We start from the raw sequence: 20,054 nt of genomic DNA on the forward strand, positions 1-20,054 counted from the left end.
TGAACCAAGTCCATTCAATTGTCATTCGACGGCATATTTCCATTTTGTCGTGTGTTGTTTTCAGATGAAATACTATTCTTATCCTTTATGCAGCTCAGAAAATAGTTCTTTGTTTGATACCTCTTTTTGTTGTTTTTTTTTTTGCCTTTTTTTCCCAAAATACTTCATTTTAAAAAAGTCATTCTTGTCAGATGTTGAGAAAAAAATAGACTTCTGATATCGCCAACTTTTTTCGAGTTTTGGACTGTTTTCTCCTCGGACAAGACCCATTTTTAACCCCACATTTTTGTAACCAATTTTTCTTCTTTCAAACTCCCGTGGGTTTGAGTAGATCCCCCCCCCCCCCCCCCCACCGCCATGCCATGCCCCGACCCGCCTCCAGGCCACACCCCGACACGGCAAGGCAGAAACATCCGCCATCCCACTCCTGCACCTGCTACCCAGCTCTGCTCCACCACTCTGAAGAGTAGGCTTTGGAATTTAAGAGTGTTCTCAGGGAGAGAGGGAGGGAGGGAGGGAGGGAGGAAGGCAGGCTGGGTTTAGAGGCTCTATCCTCCTCTCCCACCCCTCTCCTCCCCCTGTTCTCAACCCTTCCGTCTAAACCCTCGACCATCCCCCCCACCCACCCCCACCCCCTCCTCCAACCCCCGAAAAAATTCCACAATGAAAAAAATCTACCCTTTTTTTCGCTGTATATCTTGTGTTGTACTTTGAACCTTGGGACTGGTGTTTTGTGTCTGTGGACGCCTCTAGAAGCCCTGTATATGACAATAGGCCTCCAGGCCGGAGAAGAGGATGTAGAGCAGCCAGAGGCTGAACAGGAAGGCGCTGGTGGCCAGTCTGTGTCCGCGGGGCCCGCCCAGCTCCCCGCCGATGTGGGCCCGCCGGCGGTACAGCAGCACCGACACCGCCAGGAAGGCGAAGATGGTGAAGAGGGTGACGGAGAAGGCCAGGGAGCCGGCCGGCACCACGAACGGCTTGCCCTGCATCTGCCAGTAGATGGCGGCCACCGACCACGCCACGCCGATGCCCAGGAACACGTTCACCGCGTTGCTGCCCGTCACGTTGCCGATGGAGGCGTCCGCGTACGTGTCCTGCACCGCCGCCACCTTGCTGGCGAACGTGTCTGAGGAGAGAGAGAGAGGGAGAGAGAGAGTGAGGGAGAGAGGGAGAGAGAGGGAGAGTGAGGGAGGAGGGAGAGAGGGAGAGAGAGAGGGAGGAGGGAGAGAGGGAGAGAGTGAGGGAGGAGAGAGAGGGAGAGAGTGAGAGAGGGGGGAGAGAGAGGGAGAGACAGGGAGGGCAGAGGGAGAGAAAAGGGGAGGGGAGAAAGAAGGGAGAGACAGATAAAGGGAGAGGGAGAGGGGGAGAGAGAGGGAGGAGGGAGACGGGGCGAGAGAGAAAGGGGGGAGAAAGAGGGGAGAGAGAGAAAGAGAGAGGGAGAGATAGGGAGGAGGGAGACAGGGAGAGAGAGTGGGAGAGAGGAAGAGAGGGAGAGAGTGGGGGAAGACAGGGAGAGAGAAGGACAGAGCGAGGGATGCAGAAAGGGATGGAGGAAAGGACAGGAGAGGAGGAAGAATAGGGTGAGTAAGGACAGAAACAAGAGAGAAATAGATCTCAAACCACGATCCTGACTCATTACAGTCATCAAATACCCCTCGGTATTTAGTGCACAGAGCAGGGAGCTCCCAGGTGTCCCTGCCCAATCTGGCTCCCCCCATCCCCCCATCCCATCCAGTTTAAGTGTCAAAATGGATCCCTCAGGTAATCGCTGACATCATCATTACCGGGAGTTTGGAGAATACCCCATAATGAAATTTCACTTCTGCGTTTCTCTATTGTGTGTTTCTCAGTGAAATACACGCGCGTGAGCATAAAGAGCATCTCAGCAGCTAGAGGAGTCGGCTCACTCTCCTGCAGAATTGAACTTTGACCCAACGGCTGGCTCGGTTGTCATGACAACCTTATTACAGAACGTTCTCCCCTTTGGCGAAGTGTCGTCAACTCGCTTCCTTATCTTGCGCTTGCAGTTGGGCCTGTGTCCGGCGCGGCGATGTGTTCTTATCGTATCGTTTACACGTTCAGTGGCGGCGCTCAAAATCAAAGTCGAGCGATAATGGGACGTTGTATCGATATCCACCGGCCAATCATACGTCTATAAACTGGCCTTTCTCAGTAGCTGGAGGAGTCAGGTGACAATATGATACAATAGAAATTTCTTTATTCCACATGGGAAATTTAAGGGCAAATAACATGCAAGAGAACGTTCAGTACCTTCAGACTGCATCAGTACAGGCAGCAGACAAAAAAACCAGACACAAATTTAAAGTGCAAAGTGCAGCTTGCTTTGTACTCTGCAGCGGTGTTTAAAAGGGACCTGGGCAGTGTTCATTTAAAAGTCTGATTGCTTCTGGAACAAATGTGTTTTTCCTCCGGTTTGTTCAGCGGTGAGGTACCAGAAAGCATCTCCCTGATGGGAGCTGGGAAATTCAGAGTGGACGACTTAGGAATCATCAGTGACTTTCGGAGAGTGTCTGCTGGAGGTAGAACTCACTGAGATTTCTTTGAAGGGTGCCAATGTTCTTGGTACAAATGTTCACAATGCTAAAGAGATTATTTAAATTCTTGTGAGGGAGGTAGGGAGGGACCCAAGAGAGGGAGGGAGGTAGGGAGAGATAGAGTGAGGGAGGGAAGGAGCGAGGGAGGTAGGGAGAGATAGAGGGAGGGAGGGAGGGAGCAAGAGGGGTAGGGAGAGATAGAGTGAGGGAGGAAGGGACAGAGGGAGGTAGGGAGAGATAGTGTGAGGGAGGGAGGTAAGGATAGAGTGAGGGAGGAAGGTAGGGAGGTAGGGACAGACAGAAGACAGAGAGGTAGGGACAGAGGGAGAGATGGAGGGAGTGATGGAGGAAGGGAGGGATGGAGGGAGGGACAGAGGGAGGTAGGGAGGTAGGGAGAGATAGAGTGAGGGAGGGATGGAGGGAGGGAAGGAGAGAGAGAGGCAGGGACAGAGGGTGGTAGGGAGATAGGGAGGTAGGGAGGGACAGAGGGAGTGACAGAGGGAGGGATGGAGGGATGGACAGAGGGAGGGAGATAGGGAGGTAGGGAGAGAGGAAGGGAGGGACAGAGGGAGATAGGGAGGTAGGGAGGGAGGAAGGGAGGGACAGAGGGATGGAGGGAGGGAGGGACTCTCGCAGACTCACCGGGGACCGAGGTGCCGAGGGCCACGAACACCACGGCGGTGACAGAGTCCTTCAGGCCGATGGTGCAGCCGAAGTGGGAGGCCAGGTCGCCGATGACGGCCGTCAGGAGGCCGATGATGATGATGGACACAGTGAAGCAGGCCCAGCCGCTCCAGTACTCGGTGGGCGGCACGCAGGCGAACAGGACCTTCCAGAACACCGTCAGGAAGTGCATGACGTAGTCGAAGCAGGAGGGCAGACGTTCTTCCCCCGAGTCCTCCTCATCCTCGTCTCCTGGCAGGAAGGGAGGGGGCATGGCGGAAAGCAAGAGAGAGGGAGAGAAGAAGAGAGAGAGAGAGAGAGGTGGGGAGGGGTGACGGAGGGCGAGACGCAGAGAAGAGGATTGAGGGAAGAGGGAGGAGGTGTAGAGCGATAGAGTGATAAAGGTGAAATTGAGCAGGATGAGCAGGGAAGACAGAGAGAATATTATTATTATTATTATTATTACTATTCTGTTTTCCACCTGTAGATGACACATGATGACAACCCTTCACCCTTACAGTATACTGAAGGATAACATGCCCCAAAGAGACTGAGATACAATCTGTGAAAGGTGACATTTCTGGGTACTCTGAACAACCAAAAGTAATAACCACAATAGTTTTGTTCTAAATCAAAACTAAACTTTCCCTAAAATAGTTTTCCTCTGAAATGTACACAGTAAAATGTCCAGTGTTCATTCAGCCCTAACAGAGTTCATACGATATGACATTGGGCTGAAATAAACTCTGTAAGGGCTGAATTAGCGCAACATTTTACAGAGCATCCAGCAAATATCTGTCCTTTCTTGGAAAGCTCAATTCTAATTTAAAAAGAGGCACACACCCTGACAGGACACCAAATATTATCTGGTCACATGAATTTTCCACCTTAGGGCAGCCAGCTGCAGCCCTGCCAACTGCCGTCAGGAGTAATGTGATTTAAAATTCAGCGGGGCTCATAAAAAATAAAATACACCATTTTATTTAATATTTCAGCACACGAAAGGAAGCTAGTGTTCCAGGAGCTCCGTAGCGCAGAAAGCACAAATGGACGACGGCTGAAAGTCTTTCAGGAGGAGCAGGAGCGCCGAAAACGATCCATTATTACCGTTATGACATCATGCACCGTTATTACTTCCTTCTTTGCGAGGCCTGATGCAGGGAAACCTTGGCGGACTGCTGCCCCCTGCTGTCCAGAAAGTGCACTGCCGGTTCATACCTGCACTGACTGTAATGGCCTCCATGAACTGCTCCCTCCAGGAGTTGGTGCCCACCACCAGAGCCAGGTTGGTCTTCTTGATGAGCTTGTCCACTGTGTTCTGCGAGAGAGAAGAGACAAACAGACAAGAAACGCTGAGGTTGTTCCATCGTGATTGTATCACCAAACAGGGAGTTTGCGGATCACACAGTCATCACAGCACAAAATGACAGAAAAATATTCACACACACTTCAGACAAACATGATTTCATTAACACTCAGGATTTCATCAAAAAAATGAAGCAACAGTAAACATATGAATAAGCAGAACACATTTTTTAAATTATATTCTGCTGTGCAGACAATTACACTTCAGAGGACTTATAAAGAGTCTCCACTGCTGACTCCTCACCTTGAACTCGTAGGACTCCTCGATGATGACCTCCAGTTTGGAGTGCTCTCCCAGCACTGGTTTGCCCATCTCTGCAATCCTCTTAGCTTCCTCCTCCTCCACCGTTAACTTCCTGTCTGGCACGTCTGCGAAGGACAGACAGAGAGGCCAAATTCATAAATCAGAAAGAAGCTCAGCCGGGCCCATGCATCAGCTCCGCCGCAGATAGTCTACACACTGGCTAGATCATCAACTCTGTGCCTCAGCTCTGCCACAGATACTCTACACACTGGCTAGATCATCAACTCTGTGCCTCAGCTCTGCCACAGATACTCTACACACTGGCTAGATCATCAACTCTGTGCCTCAGCTCTGCCACAGATACTCTACACACTGGCCTGATAATCATCTCTGTGCATCAGCTCTGCCACAGATACTCTACACACTAGCCTGATAATCAACTCTGTGCATCAGCTCTTCCACAGATACTCTACACAATGGCTTGATCATCAACTCTGTGTATCAGCTCTGCCACAGATACTCTAGACACTAGCCTGATAATCAACTCTGCCACAGATGACCTTCGCACTATCCTGATAATCAGCTCTGCCATGCTGACCAAGTAATCAGCTATCTGCAGAAATTCAGTCTCTGTCATTACTAATGATGAGATGTTCTGATCTGCAGGTTCGCCAGGAACATTCACAGGCATGGCAATCTCACAGGAGCTGGAACTGCTTCAAACAGCACCTCCAGCACAAGGACGGACAGAAAGAGACACAGGCAGAATATCTGGTCAGTATATAAAATATATGTGGCACTAAGTGAGCGTTCTGAAGTAAATGGATTTCAGTGATAGGGCAGGTCAGGTTATTGTTGAGCAAGGCTCATTGTCACCACTAGGTGGCAGTGCAGAAGCCACTATGAGGCACTGAACAAAACCCCACTGGTGAAGCGTCTCTCTGCCATCTGAGCATGCTCAGTGTGAGCCTCTGATCCTGTGGTTATAACGAAGGCGCAGCTTTGTACACCGGCCCCACCGATCTCGTCCGCCCCGCCGTCAGATGCTCCCCCCGCTGGAACCGTAGTCCTCTCAGGCGTGTTTACAAAACGTGGGAATTAGCGCCTCGTTCGCATGCTTGTGCAAAAAAAAAAAAAAAAAAAAAAAAAAACACCCAAAACAAACCAAAAAACACACAAAAGTTCAGACGGGGAGATCTTCACACACTGCATGCTGGTGAGATTCTCACTGTAGCAACACCTCAAACAAACCCGTGTTTGGCCTGCGTCATCAGAAACCCGGAAGAGAGTCAAGAATAAACGTCTCTTATTCTTTAACTTCAGTTTTGGAGATAAATCTGTCATGTCCTGGGGTGTGTGTGTGTGTGTGTGGGGGGGGGGCTTCACCTGCTCACCACCGCTCCCCACAGACACTGCGTTCCAGGCTACTGGATGCAGGCTATCAAATATTTACACACCCATTAACTATCATACATATTACATCCACCTGTGCACACACGCACATACATGTGCACACAGTTATTCCACATTCTCCGATTACTGTACATCCGTGTCATTTCATTCACGTTACATACGACTGTAGCTCTTCCTTCTTCTGGCACGTAATGATAAATAATAATTTGTTGTTATCTAGCTTAGGCTTTTATCCAAAGTGACTTACAGTTGGTTAGACTAAGCAGGGGACAATCCTCCCTGGAGCAATGTGGGGTTAAGCTCAAGGGCTGTGCGGATCGTGTCGTGGCTACACCAGGGCTTGAACCACCAACCTTCTGGGCCCCAGTCATGCACCTTAGGCACCCCATTATCATGTATGAAAGATGCCCATCTTCAAGTCCAACCTTCATCATTTTTACATCCTGATAATATCCTGAAAAACCCGGAAAATTCTGCAGGTTTGTATCTCTGTGATCATGTGCCTGGTGTTTGACTGCAGAGCATAACGCACGCGTTCCTTGTGAATAGATCCACAGATTAAGGTGTTAATCAATCGTACGTTGAGGGGCAGCGTTGGAGCAGCTCTGCACACCTGATACGTAAAAAGGGAGACCACACCACGCCGTGCTCAACAGGCAAGTGCCCAACCCGCCCCGCCCCAACAACCCCCACCCTCACAAAAAAAGAGAAAATGAATGCAATGCAATGTGAAGGGCCAGGAGAAGAAGAGAAGGACGGCAGAGATGGTGTCTTACCTTCTGCTAACAACAGAGCTGTGGAAAAAGACAAAGGAGAGCAGGAGGTAGGGAGGGAGAGAAAGAAAGAGAGAGGGAGGGAGGGAGAGATAGAGAGTGTAACAGACAGAGACAGAGTGAGAGAGATAGACAGAGAGAGGGAGAGAGAAAGAGCATGACAGAGACAGTGAGAGATAGAGAGAGGGAGAGAGAGAAAGAGTGTGACAGACAGAGACAGAGTGAGAGAGACAGACGGACAGACAGAAAGAGAGAGACGGAGCGAGAGAGAGAGAAAGACAGAGCAGTGTTGATCAGAGGAAAGCGAAGAGGAGGATGAGGGGAGGAATGAGAAAGAAAAAAGAAAAGTCAGTCGTACATACAGAGAGAGAGAACAATGAGATGACATCAGAGCCGATCATCGTCAGCAGTCAGACTCTGCAGCGGTCCACTGCTGGATACTGATTGGCTGTTTAGGATTCCAGGAAGCTGTCTTTGAACCTGGGGATTCCATGGCGAGATTGAGGAGGGGGGGGGGGGGGGGGGGGGGGGGGGCATACCAGAGCCAGCAGGACACACTGAAAGTACGGTCTCAGAAGGAGTGTTGTGAAAACCAGAGTGAAAAACCCATCCTTTTGATAACTATGGACCGCACACCCATTTTGTCTTTCGCAGAAAATGCTTTGTAAGCCTTTTTTTGAATTAGGAGCACTATGTTCGACTAATGAGGGATCACTTGGCATAACTCTCGTAATACGATCAGTATTACAATACTGGGGTCACAGTGTAATCCGGATATAATCACAACACAATGACAATGTTTCACGTCTTGCCTTGAAATGATTGATAATCAGCAATTTTTCCAAATGCATGAAATTCCATTATACAGAGGAACTGTGGCTGTACTGGCATATGGTGGTTCTTTCATCAAATGTCCTTTGTACGATTTTTGAAAATTATATGGAATCCAACAAACTTACAAATGTCTGGTTTAACTTTTAATACCACTAATCTCTGTTTCTACTGTACGTGGCTTACCGTTCTGCTATGTGTATTTGCAAAGTTATGCAGAAAGCTGAAGCCATCTGTTTTTTTTAATTTATAAATTACTCATCAGTTTTAACTGGCATGCAATGCATCAATTAAAAATGTGTTTAGAAACAACAAATATGATGTTTTCTATTAGTGTGACACCCACAGAGCCCACACTAACATCTACCTATGTCCCAGTATCTGGAGTCAGGTGGGATCATGTGATCCCGATCCACCCAATCAGAATCAGGATCCAGAATGCAACACTCTAGCACTATGTTACATGATGCATTGGCTTCGTTTGAAACCACTTAGCATACTTAGCATACTGCTCGTAACATTTCAATGGAAATCAGCCTGAAATTTAGTATGAGTCGTATGCTAGTGTGCGGTTTCAAACACAGCCTGTGACACATCAGCTCATTCACACAGTTCAACAAGCTAAGCCTGGTCCTTGGGATAAGGGCCATGTCTAAAACATGGACTGGACCCCGTTTGTAGAACAGAGGGCCATGTCTAAAACATGGACTGGACCCCGTTTGTAGAACAGAGGGCCATGTCTAAAACATGGACTGGACTCCTTTTGTAGAACAGAGGGCCATGTCTAAAACATGGACTGGACCCCGTTTGTAGAACAGAGGGCCATGTCTAAAACATGGACTGGACCCCGTTTGTAGAACAGAGGGCCATGTCTAAAACATGGACTGGACTCCTTTTGTAGAACAGAGGGCCATGTCTAAAACATGGACTTGACTCCTTTTGTAGAATAGACGGCCATGTCTAAAACACGGACTGGACTCCTTTTGTAGAACAGAGGGCCATGTCTAAAACACGGACTGGACCCCTTTTGTAGAACAGAGGGCCATGTCTGAAACACGGACTGAACTCCTTTTGTAGAACAGACGGCCATCTCTAAAACACGGACTGGATTCCGCACCACAGGGAGGGGGAGTACCAAATTAAGGCAAACCTCCGGTTCTTGCTTTTGTTTAATAGTCTAAAATGTTTCCGGTCATTAAAGACGTTAAGTGGATTAAGCCATTATCTCATTATCTGATCTAATTGGGTATGCTTAATGGGCAAAAACCAGGTGTCAGGAAGATAAGCGTCTCTGTGTCCTCAATCAAGTGGGAGTCTCAACCACGCAACATCGAGGAGAGAGGGGGGGGCGGGGGGGGGATAGGACAGGGTGCGAGAGGGCGGGAGAGGGGTGTTAAACTCCACCAGCGAAGCAGATGATTAGATGAAGGGAATCGGCACGAGTGGAGAGAAAGAGAAAGAGAGAGAGAGAGAGAGAGAGAGAGAGAGAGAGAGAGAGAGAGAGACCAATGACAGTTGAGGGCCCCAGGTCTGTACACATGTACATATACTGTGTATGAATGTATACAATAAATATACAAATCTGTCTCTGTTATTTTAGGTTCTGGGTGACTTTTCCGTGATCTTTTATTGCCGTGCCGACCGTTGGTGGCTCAGCCTGATGATGTCACGGTCCCTGGCCTTCTGCTGGTATGCAAGCAGAGGTCAGAGGTCAGAGCTGAAAAGGTGTGTGAATACGTTGATTCGGTCGATGTTGGCGGTAAAAACCGAGGGCGATAATTACAGGAAGGGAGAGTCGAGGACGCTTCCATCGCTGGACAAAACACCGATCACGGACCAGAGGGGGCACCGCAAAACCCCCAAAACAATTATTTTAGTCTAATCTAATTTATTTTACTTTTTGGCTAAACAAGATGAAAATATTACCAATGGGGTAAGACAGTTTGGCTCATTGTTTTGCCAATGGAATCAAAAAATTCCACTTGTCAAGCAAATCTCATCACAAGATTTGCCAATGGAATAAAATTTTTAAAAAGTTCAAACAATAAAAAAAATCAAACAATAACTTAAAACAAGCTCACATTTTCTACTTGAGAGAGAGAGAAAAAAAAACTTAAGTCTTACTACAACTCTAAAATGCTTGTAAAAGTCACTTTTGCAGGGGGTTGGTTTGAGGTTATGAGGAGGGGGAGGGCGAACACAATCATGGGGATGGGGGGGGGGGGGGGGGGGGCTGGCAGACACAATCGTGGAGCCACATAAATGACAATACTGTACAATCACAACATCTGTCAATTTTCTTTACTTGAGGCCCAGGGATGGCGGTGACCCTACATGACTGACTGAGTGTTTAGCCCAGCAGCTGTCACTCACACACACACACACGCACACGCACGCACGTACACACGCATGATTGCATGCACACACACATGCACACACAAGCACACAGAAACATGCACGCACGCACATGCACGCACACACACACGCACGCGCGCATGCACGCACACACACGCAGGCACACGTGCACGCATGAACACACACGCACGTACACACGTGCACGCATGCACACGCGCGCACACACACACACACACACACACACACACACACACACACAGCCTGGTGCCTTGGACTGTTGAAGAAAGCTCAGACACCATATAAGTCCGGACAGACTCCGGCATTCCAAGTGACATCCAATGCCACCCCTTGGTGAAACTGAACAGAACACAACAGTGATCATCAATTCCCAGCTGAGCTGGCATTGGCTCCAGCCTGCACCAGCCTTGTCCCAAATATTCAGGAAGAAGTATAAACTATCTCTGATCGCCATTTGGTGAAAGTAGACAACTGACATCCAACTGAGCCCAAAGCAAGTGCCAATGTCAAAACAAAATGGAAAACGGGTTATATTCTATAAGCAATCATTCATTTGCTAACATGGACCATCGTTCAAAATACCCTCGCCACGACAAAAGGGTAACCGTTTCAATCCCACGTCCCACCCACAACAATACAAGTTTTCAGACCTTCTAAATCACGCAAATCGTCCCGTTAATCATCATTAGAAAAGCGGCATTAATTGCCGCGGCCCACTCGCTTGGTTACGATTATTACTATTTAAGCCGTGCTGCTCGGAAACCGGCGCTGATTTAAAACGCAGCTGTGAGGATAACGTTCGTCCATCGGCAGCCTCGCAATAACAATATGTCATCCTCCACGCGCCACCAAGAGCGCCGACCAGACAGACACGCCGCCTAATTTTAACGGATGTCTCTCCCTCCGAGATATCCCCCCCACCAAATCTACAGGGCTTTCATTTGTACAACGGTACAATCGCTGCAGGAAATTAACCAAAGGGATCTAATTGGAGAGGGATTTCAATGCTAACGATAATCATCGGCGGTGCGCGCTCGCTCTCGCAGACTAATCAGATATGTCTCATTACAAAGAAAGTATTTTTCAATCTGCTGTTCTGCGCGGCGAGGATGGGAGTCACATGGTCTCTCTCGCTCCTCTATCATGTCGTCTCTGGTCCTCATTAGCACCCTGATTGTGGTTATGAATGTTATTACTGCTGTTGTGGCTGGTCGTTGCTGGTTGCCAGGTTTTATGGTTTCTTTGGGGGGGTTTCTATGCCAGGAGCCACTGTGTGTGGATGGAATGTGAAGAGGGGAGTTTGAGGGAACAGGAGGCGGCCTGTTTATCTCCTCTCACTCATCCAAGTCCCGTCCCTTCACAGACCAGGACAATGAGTCACACTCCACAAAACAACCTGCTGTAAACACGCGCACACATACACACACACACACACACGCACACACATACACACACGCACACACATACACACACACACACACAAACATACATACACACACACACACAAATACACACAAACACAAAAGCACACACACACATACATACTCACAAACACAAAAACACACACACACATGCACACACGTAAACTCAAACACAAACACACACACACACACACACACACAGGTGAGGCACAGGACCATCTGCATGGACTGCGCTGCCCCTGTAACCCCAGCCTGAGGTCAGGTCTCCGCTGAAGAGCGTCTCACACAGAGGGCAAAGGCCGGCGTCGGAGAGAGCCGCAGAGCGCCATGACGACCGTCGACCGAGGCGGAGGGGCATCATGGGTAGGCCGCCTTTGTTCCTGTGACTAATTGAGTGTTTGGCAAGAACGCCATGTTTTATTTCATTTTATTTTTTCCAGAAGCACCGCCTTTGTCTTCCGCGCCATTCTCCGTACCCTGCGCTGTAGCCAAAGCCAACAGCGGCGCAGACCCCTCTCAGGGCCGGACGGGCTGCCCAGGGTACGATAACATGGGGCCCAGCCTCCACAGCACAGGCACTGCTATTACCTTACCCCCTACATATCTGGATATCTCCGTAATCGCACTGTCTGTTGACATATGTAGCTTTTAATCTGCCATGTTTCGGCCTATAAATTAATCTGTCAGTCATCACTAATGAATTAAAAAATCCGCCTCTCGGAGCCTCGTTCTCTCTCCCTCTCCTCGATCTATCTTTTCCTAGCAGAGCTGACAGCCCTCTCTATCACGCTATCAAGATTTCAGCGAGAGGTGCAGGTACTCCAAGATGCAGTTGGCCATCTCCGAGGGAAATTAAATGTGTAAGTCTTGACTGAAATGCATGACTGAAGATGAGGGACTATTGCTATTTACAGAAATACGCTTTTTTTAAAAATTTTATTAATGGAGACAATGGAGTTACAAATTTGCACGGAGTTTCAATGAAATATTGTTTCAAATATACTCTGTTCTTATCTCGCGTGATACACTGCTTAAAGCATTACTGTCCCTTTGCATCAAATTCATTCATCCATTCATTCATTCATTATCCTAACCCGCCTATCCTGAACAGGGTCGCAGGGGGGCTGGAGCCTATCCCAGCATACATTGGGCGAAAGGCAGGAATACACCCTGGACAGGTCGCCAGTCCACCGCAGGGCACACGCACCATTCACTCACACACTCATACCTACCAGACTCTCCAGTCAGCCTGACCTGCATGTCTTTGGACTGCGGGAGGAAACCGGAGTACCCGGAGGAAAGATTCCTTCTGCATTGCAACACTGCAGTGACCTCTCATTCTATAGCACACTTACACAGAGTGATTCAGACACTGGAGCAAACACAGTATTTTCATGTGGACGGGATCACAATATAACATCGTCCTTCATCGCCCCGGCATCGAGTTCTTCCGAATTTGAGATGACAGGAAGGAGGACCAGGAAACGCTGCTTCCTGTGTCTCCCAGAACTTCTCAGCTTACACACACAATGCGAACGTGACGCAAATAATGCAATTATAACTTCCATTAGTGATTGTATCAAATAATTATATTAATTTCATGTAATCACATTTGCTGATCATTTTCATTCTTATGCCTTTACCATCTTTATGATTGTGCCTCTTACATTGTCTTTATTCAGGGTCGTTCAGTGCTCGTTTGCACTAGGTTTCTGTATTTCTTTGTACATAATACAGGCGCACAACAGAGATGTTAAATCAGCTCTATCAGATATTGATATGAACCCTTAGAGGGAAATGAGTCAACTCCAGAATGTACCTGAAATACGTTATTTTCATGCCCAAGATTTACAGTGCGGCTTGATAAAAAAAGCGCCTTGACCGTATTTCGTAGGCGATCCAAACTTACATTCCGAACTGTTTGTCAGATGCGTGTTTTACGGCTATTCGAATATCTACATTATGCATGGGTGATAAAAAAAAGAAGAAGAAAAAAACGCAGACATCAGCAGCTGTCAGAGCAGAAGGCTAATCGCACTCCGGTTAAAGCCTATTGGTCGTCATTAGGAAACTGTATTTGAAAGAGGCTGAAGCGGAGGCGAAGTGTGTATGATGTATGTGGGGTTGTCCCGTGTGAGAATGTTATTGATTTCATGTTTGCCCGTTATCTATGTCTCTGGCAGCGGGACGCCCCGTGCTGTAAAGAGGGGTGATAATTGAGCTCGGCGCGGAACGTCTATGGAACGGGATACTGTAATAATGAATAATGCGTCACAGGATTTAAAGGTGTTCAGTCTGGGAAAAAAGCCCTCCCAATTGCACGAGACGACCGTCCGTGTTCAACTGCTGCCGAACTGGACTTGCGAATGGGGGGGTAAATATCTTGGGCAACTATGTAATAATAAAAATTGACACAATTGTGTTATTATGCACACCTATCTACTAGAATGAATAGTCAATAATGTAATATTTCTTGATGATTCAACAAAATCAAAACATAAAAATAATAAGAGAATTAATATATATTTATATTCTATTCTTGTTTTGAAGTGAACAAGGTTTTTCTTTGTGTATGAGACTGAGATTTCTCCAGGTGAGTGAGTTATTAAAAAGAACCTTCTCCAGGGTTTGGGCATGCCTCAGTGCTTATGGTAGGACCCTCTGTTCCAGCTGTCTGACCTCCAGGTCACTGCTGAGGAAGCCGTGGGCCTCGTGGTCTTTGCCAAAACCACCCCCCTCACCTCTGAAAATGGGTCCATATGCCACTGTTCCAGGCGACCATTTTAACACCTCCGGTGAGATCTCCGTTCCGTCTGCACGAGGTTAACCCTTTAAGGTGTGAGGTCATAAACGTGTGATTAGAATGTTCCCGTGTTCAGAAATTCCGAGGCTGACGTCACAATCACTACTGGTGATTGAAAGCAGCGGAGTTCTAGAACACTTTAACATAAAAAAATGTAAAAAAACAATATACAAAGGGTTAATCACACCAGCCCTGAGCCACCTCACGTGCCTTACAATGTCAGTGGCGAGGTATTTACCCAGAGTTCATTGCTAAATGGCCAACGCAGGATGCGCGCTCTTCAACGCAAGGGGAGAAACAACATGAGGGCTGAGGGTTATCGCCGAGGGCCATCGCTCAGAGCCGGCACGAGGGCAGTCGCACAGGTGTGCCAAAGAGGGGGAAGAGAGACACTGGAGAAATGAGTCTGGTATGGATGCTAATCACGGAGGGTGGTGGTGATGTGGGGGGGAGGGGGGGGTTGGCGTGATGCCCTGGAGAGCTGTCTCTCTCTCCCGGCAGCACGTTTTCGCGGGCGGTGTGTGTGTGAGCGCCGAGGCACGCAGGGGGGGACGTGCGGTAAGTGTATGGGTGAGGAAGCCCACACACAGCTCTCATCAGCAATTACCGCTTCCAGAGCTCATCCGCGAGCAGCGAGAGGCCTTCACAGCAGAAACACTCCTCTCCTCCCCCTCTACCTCTACCTCTCTCTCATTCTCCCGCTCCCTGTCTCTCTCTCACTCCCCACACTCCCTCCACACACTGTCAAATTCTTCCTGTCTCTCTGTACCTCTCTGCCTGCATCTTTTTCTCTCTCTATCTCTCCATCCCTCCCTTTCTTTCTCCTTCTCTTTTTCTCCCTCCCTCTCTCTCCCTCCCTCTTCTCCCCCCCCCCCCCCCCCCGCCCCCCTCCCCTCCCTGCTCCTCCAGGCTCGAAATTCAACAGTTCAATTTAAATCCATTACACCTCGGGCCCGCCTGACAGCACGCCTCCATGGAAACGGTAACCAGACAACAATCTCCGCGCAGCGTTCCGCGCGTGTTCAACGGGGCCGTGACGTCAGCCGGGCCCCTGTCATTGGCTCAGTGACGGTCATGTCCCTCCGCTGTGGCCCCCCCCTGTCTGCGTCCCTCCGCACTCCGTCCGTTATATTTGCTGTGACACCCCGTCCCGGCGCGGAGCGTGGGCGCGGAGCAGATGGGGGGTGGGCGGGACCGCGTCTGGCTGGTGTAATTTGTACTGTACTGCTACTCTGCTATCTCCGCGAAGGGAGATTTTGGCAGACGTGTCAGCTGCCCTTCTGATGCGGGCCTCCTGGACCCTACGCTCGCGAATAGAGGGACAGTGGAGGTTCATTTCTGCTCTTCGAGGATCAAATTTCCCCCAATGTACCCTGGAAGTACAGTAATGTTGTCTTTGGGTACACATGAGTATGTTTTCCAAGAAAAAACGTCAATTATTTATCGCTTTTTCAATTTTATTTGGCCAGGGGTATAATTTGTGATGTATCTATAGGATACCACCCAAGCAACACACATTTGTAGCTTTTTAGGCACTTTTCATACCTTTATTTCTGAGTGTGTAAAGTTTCAGCCCCCTATGACCTGGGCGAGACGCAGCACCACCCCCCCCTGGCCAATCACAGCTCTCCAGGGCAGCACACCTCACACAGCAGGGGTGGTTGTGGCACGATGTACTTCCGGGTCACACCCCTAAACGCACCCACACGCACTCCCTCCCTGAGTGTATATGACATGGAGGGAACCATGGCTCTGGTGGACCACTCTCATCAGGGGTCAGCCCTTCGGGTGGTGCCCATGAATCAGGCATTTACTGTCAACAGTCACTGAACCTGCATTAAATTAGCTTTCAGCCACATTGGCGAAATGCAACACCACTATGTGCAAATAAATCACTCTTCAATTAAAGCTGTCCCCAACATGTGTGCGTGTGCGTGTGTGTGTGTGTGCCACCGTATGACCCTTTCAACGCACATACCATGAAATTCTTTGCACCTCTGTGGTAAATTATATATATTTTTTGCAGTCTAGTGTAGAGCAGGGGGGGTTGGGTGATAGTTAGTGGGGCGGGGGGTGGGGGGGACAAAAACAAGCATGACCCAACTGAAGGATTCCTCCCCCAGTTGTCCCTGACGCAGACTGGGTTATTTATAACGCCCCTCAACACGCATCAGGAACACAAACCTCAAGGAGCCGCGACTGTGTCCACACTCTCAGTGTGAGGTTCCATTTTATTTTATTTTCCCTTTCATTTAAGTAACTAATAAAAAAAAAAATTTTTTAATCATGTTGCCATGGCGATTCACACTTTGCCCGGACGTCTTCATTCCATGCCAAGCCAATTTCTGCGCGGCATTGGAATAACCCGTTATCATCATTAGAGGCCGGGTAAGAACAGTAATTCAGCACATGTTACCACGGTGATTACGAGCCTTCACATGGCGGGCGATGATTGCAACACCAGAGATTTGAGTCAATGTCACGGACTGGGTACAGGCAGCTAGCCCCGAATTCACAGCCTACGTCAATAAGTACAGAGCTACGTTGTATTCTTACAACATTGTCGCAAAGGACGGCTCTAATTCTTTAAACGGCCTAAATTATACCACTAATTTGTTCAATGTTCATCATTTAGAATACCCCTAACTTAAAATGGTGGCTTTGGCAACAGCTGAAGCGGAGGGCTGCTCAATAAGCCCAAGAGAAGATGTCAGCACACACTTGTCATCCATCACTAGGACATTTCAAGGTCTAAAATAATCTCGTTGGCTGGACCCTTTAAACTCATGTTCAGATAAAAAAATACTGAAGCTACAATCAGATTACTGTAAAATATGAACAGACTCAAAGCCATTAGGTAATGCAAGGTCAATGCGTTTGGCTTGGTTAGAATCAAACGAAGGGAAATAAGTTAGGAGTCACGCAAGACTTTACTATGCCCAGTAGGCAAACTTAGAAATGCAAAGCACTCCTGTTAGTTATATGCCAAGACAAAATGTAAAATGTATACAATTTAACACACTGCAAAACCCAAAAAAGTATAGTAAAAAGTATTTTAGTCTTATTTTGAGACTTAAAGTTCTATCACCTCTTTAGATAATGCTTAGCTAGTTAGCTCATACTAGCTTAAATATGCCGTCTTTTTGTACTTTTCCTCTTGTTAGCTACTAAACTAAAAGATCACAGCTAACGTTGTACTGATAAACATGACGAGGTTTGTGGGATAGCTACATTCAGTGACACTGCCATCTCCACTGTGCCTAATAGAGGCATATTGGCTGCAGCATAAAGCCGCAAGGTTTACCATTAAAGTTTGCCGCTATGAAGTCCTGAAAAGGGATATTGACATTATTTCAACGTTTGGTTTAAAGACATTTCATTTTTGTAGGAGCCTGGCAAATAAAAAATAGATACCTTCCCTCGCTATTTGTGCCCTGGTACGTCAAGTCAAAAAGTGGAAACTCAATGCACTGCAATTGTCAGGACAAATGAGCATTCTAGCATCAGTATAGACAGTCCCCATCTCTCGGTAGAAGACAATAGTATTAAATTACTCAGCTTGGACTAAGCAAATGCATTCTCACTTACAGCTCAAGTGCAACTGACTCCACAACATCTTTAAAATGGAGGAAACCCCGGTACTTTTTTCATCTTTCATCGGCAAAACCACAGCAGCAAGTCTGAGGTGAATTATGCCAACTGCACCAGATGTTAATTTATGTTTGTTTGCTTATTTGTTAGTGTGAATATAACCAGCGATACATGAACGAGCCTTTGTAAAATACATTTTCGCAGCGATGCTATTTCAAAGGGTAAACATACCTAGTTATGCTTGATTTGCTGAATCTAATTACCATATGGAACTGAGGTTGTTCAGAGTACCATTAGCCCGGGTCTCTTGACTGAAGTCTGCTGCTGAAAGCGTCTTCCGTTCGCTTAAGGAGCAGTTGCCCATTGGCCAAGGTGGGTCAGCACAAATGTAGCTTTGAGGTCTTGGTTTGGCAAATATTCAGCAAAACGCAAAACAAAACTGGCAAAGGTTGTCAGTTGGCTGCGTTCAACTGCCAGATCTCTGCCAGTAAGCAGCAGAATAGTAATCCGATTCAAATTTTGATGATCGGATTCTCCATTTGACCTTTACTGTTGGGCTATCATTTCAAGATTTCCCGCTTACGGAAAAATCTATTAGTTTCACGTTTTATGTTCGTATGAACTTAACATTCATGCTTTAGTTCTTGGTTAGCACAGTTAATTTGCACTAGTGCTTTAGTGATGTTGCATCTTTACTTGCTGATCCTGGACTGTTGTTAGCAAGGTCTGGGGCTATTGCTCATATTAATAAATTGAATGCCTTTATTTATATTTATTCTACACTGTAAGTCGCTCTGGGTATGGGTGTCTGTTAAATAAATAATGTAATGTCATGGTAATGTAATGATCATTAATGTAATCTCTACCATCTACCCTAAACAGCAGAAGTGTGTGTGTGCCTGTATGTACTGTATTTTCTGGCTGTTGAATAGCCTAATGTTGATGAAAAAATTGTATTTGTCAGATAAAGTTTTGTACGTACGTAACAATAATTGTGCTTCACACTGTGCAACAATATAAACCAGAAGCTAATTTTACGATTTATGTAATAATCCATGGGCGATAAAGCATTTTGAATTTGGAGATGACTTTGTCTAACTAAGCAACATCAATATTCATGGAGGCAATTCATGTGTACCCCTGCAAAATGTGCGTTATATTTCTGGGGTTTTGTACCTGAATATATCACATGACATCTAACTTCCATGACCCACATGACAAAACATCCATCCATCCATTATCTTAACCTGCTTATCCTGAACAGGGTCGCAGGGGGGCTGGAGCCTATCCCAGCATACATTTGGCGAAAGGCAGGAAAACACCCTGGACAGGTTGCCAGTCCATCGCAGGGCACACACACCATTCACTCACACACTCATAGACTCTCCAATCAGCCTAACCTGCATGTCTTTGGACTGTGGGAGGAAACCGGAGTACCCGGAGGAAACCCACGCAACCATGCAAACTCCACACAGAGAGGCCCTGGCCAACCGGGATTCGAACCCAGGACCTCCTTGCTGTGAGGCGGTACTGCTACCCACTGCCGCCGCCCATGACAAAACAGTGAAACAATTTTGTAATGTGCATGACAATCCAAATTCCTCTAAGAATACACCCTGATCCGGTCCGTATATTACCTACAGGTCAGTCGGAAACACCTAGCCAAAACTAAAAGCATCCATTTTACGTTTATGTAACAATCTTTACTTAAGCTGGTCTGCAGAGTGGGGAGCCGTATCTGACTCAGGCGAGGCTAATTTGGGAAGTCTCTTGACATATTAAAGTAATCCCTCCCGGATTTCAATATTAATTGAGCCGTTTGTATTCAGAGAGGAGTTTTGCGCACTTTGAAAATAAGCCCAGTACGAACCCAGAGCGCCTGCAGACAATACGGGAGGGATTTGAAGATTTCCGACTAACCGGAGAAGCGGAAAAGGAAGTTACCCCCCCACCCCGCCTCCCCAGAACTGATGCAAGTTTAGGAGTCAGGTATGCAATGCGCCCTTTCTGTCAATTTACTGT

General features: G+C 47.5%; 1 protein-coding gene across 4 annotated transcripts in view; it reads right to left on the reverse strand.

The window, feature by feature from the left end:
* Positions 1 to 653: 653 nt before the first annotated feature.
* slc8a3 (solute carrier family 8 member 3) overlaps positions 654 to 20,054 on the reverse strand; it is a 103,631-nt gene continuing 84,230 nt past the window's right edge. For 3 of the 4 annotated variants that reach the window (XM_061242632.1, XM_061242644.1, XM_061242637.1), the window contains exons 4-8: positions 7,017 to 7,034; positions 4,828 to 4,952; positions 4,437 to 4,536; positions 3,198 to 3,470; positions 654 to 1,126 (exon numbers count right to left, since the gene is read on the reverse strand). In XM_061242632.1, the coding sequence (XP_061098616.1) occupies positions 750 to 1,126; positions 3,198 to 3,470; positions 4,437 to 4,536; positions 4,828 to 4,952; positions 7,017 to 7,034 (893 nt within the window). In that variant the 3' untranslated portion in view covers positions 654 to 749. The remainder of the gene's footprint in view (positions 1,127 to 3,197; positions 3,471 to 4,436; positions 4,537 to 4,827; positions 4,953 to 7,016; positions 7,035 to 20,054) is intronic. The other variant, XM_061242649.1, reaches the window with a different exon arrangement.

The sequence above is a fragment of the Conger conger genome, chromosome 1, assembly GCF_963514075.1.
Source record: "Conger conger chromosome 1, fConCon1.1, whole genome shotgun sequence".
Taxonomy (NCBI): domain Eukaryota; kingdom Metazoa; phylum Chordata; class Actinopteri; order Anguilliformes; family Congridae; genus Conger; species Conger conger.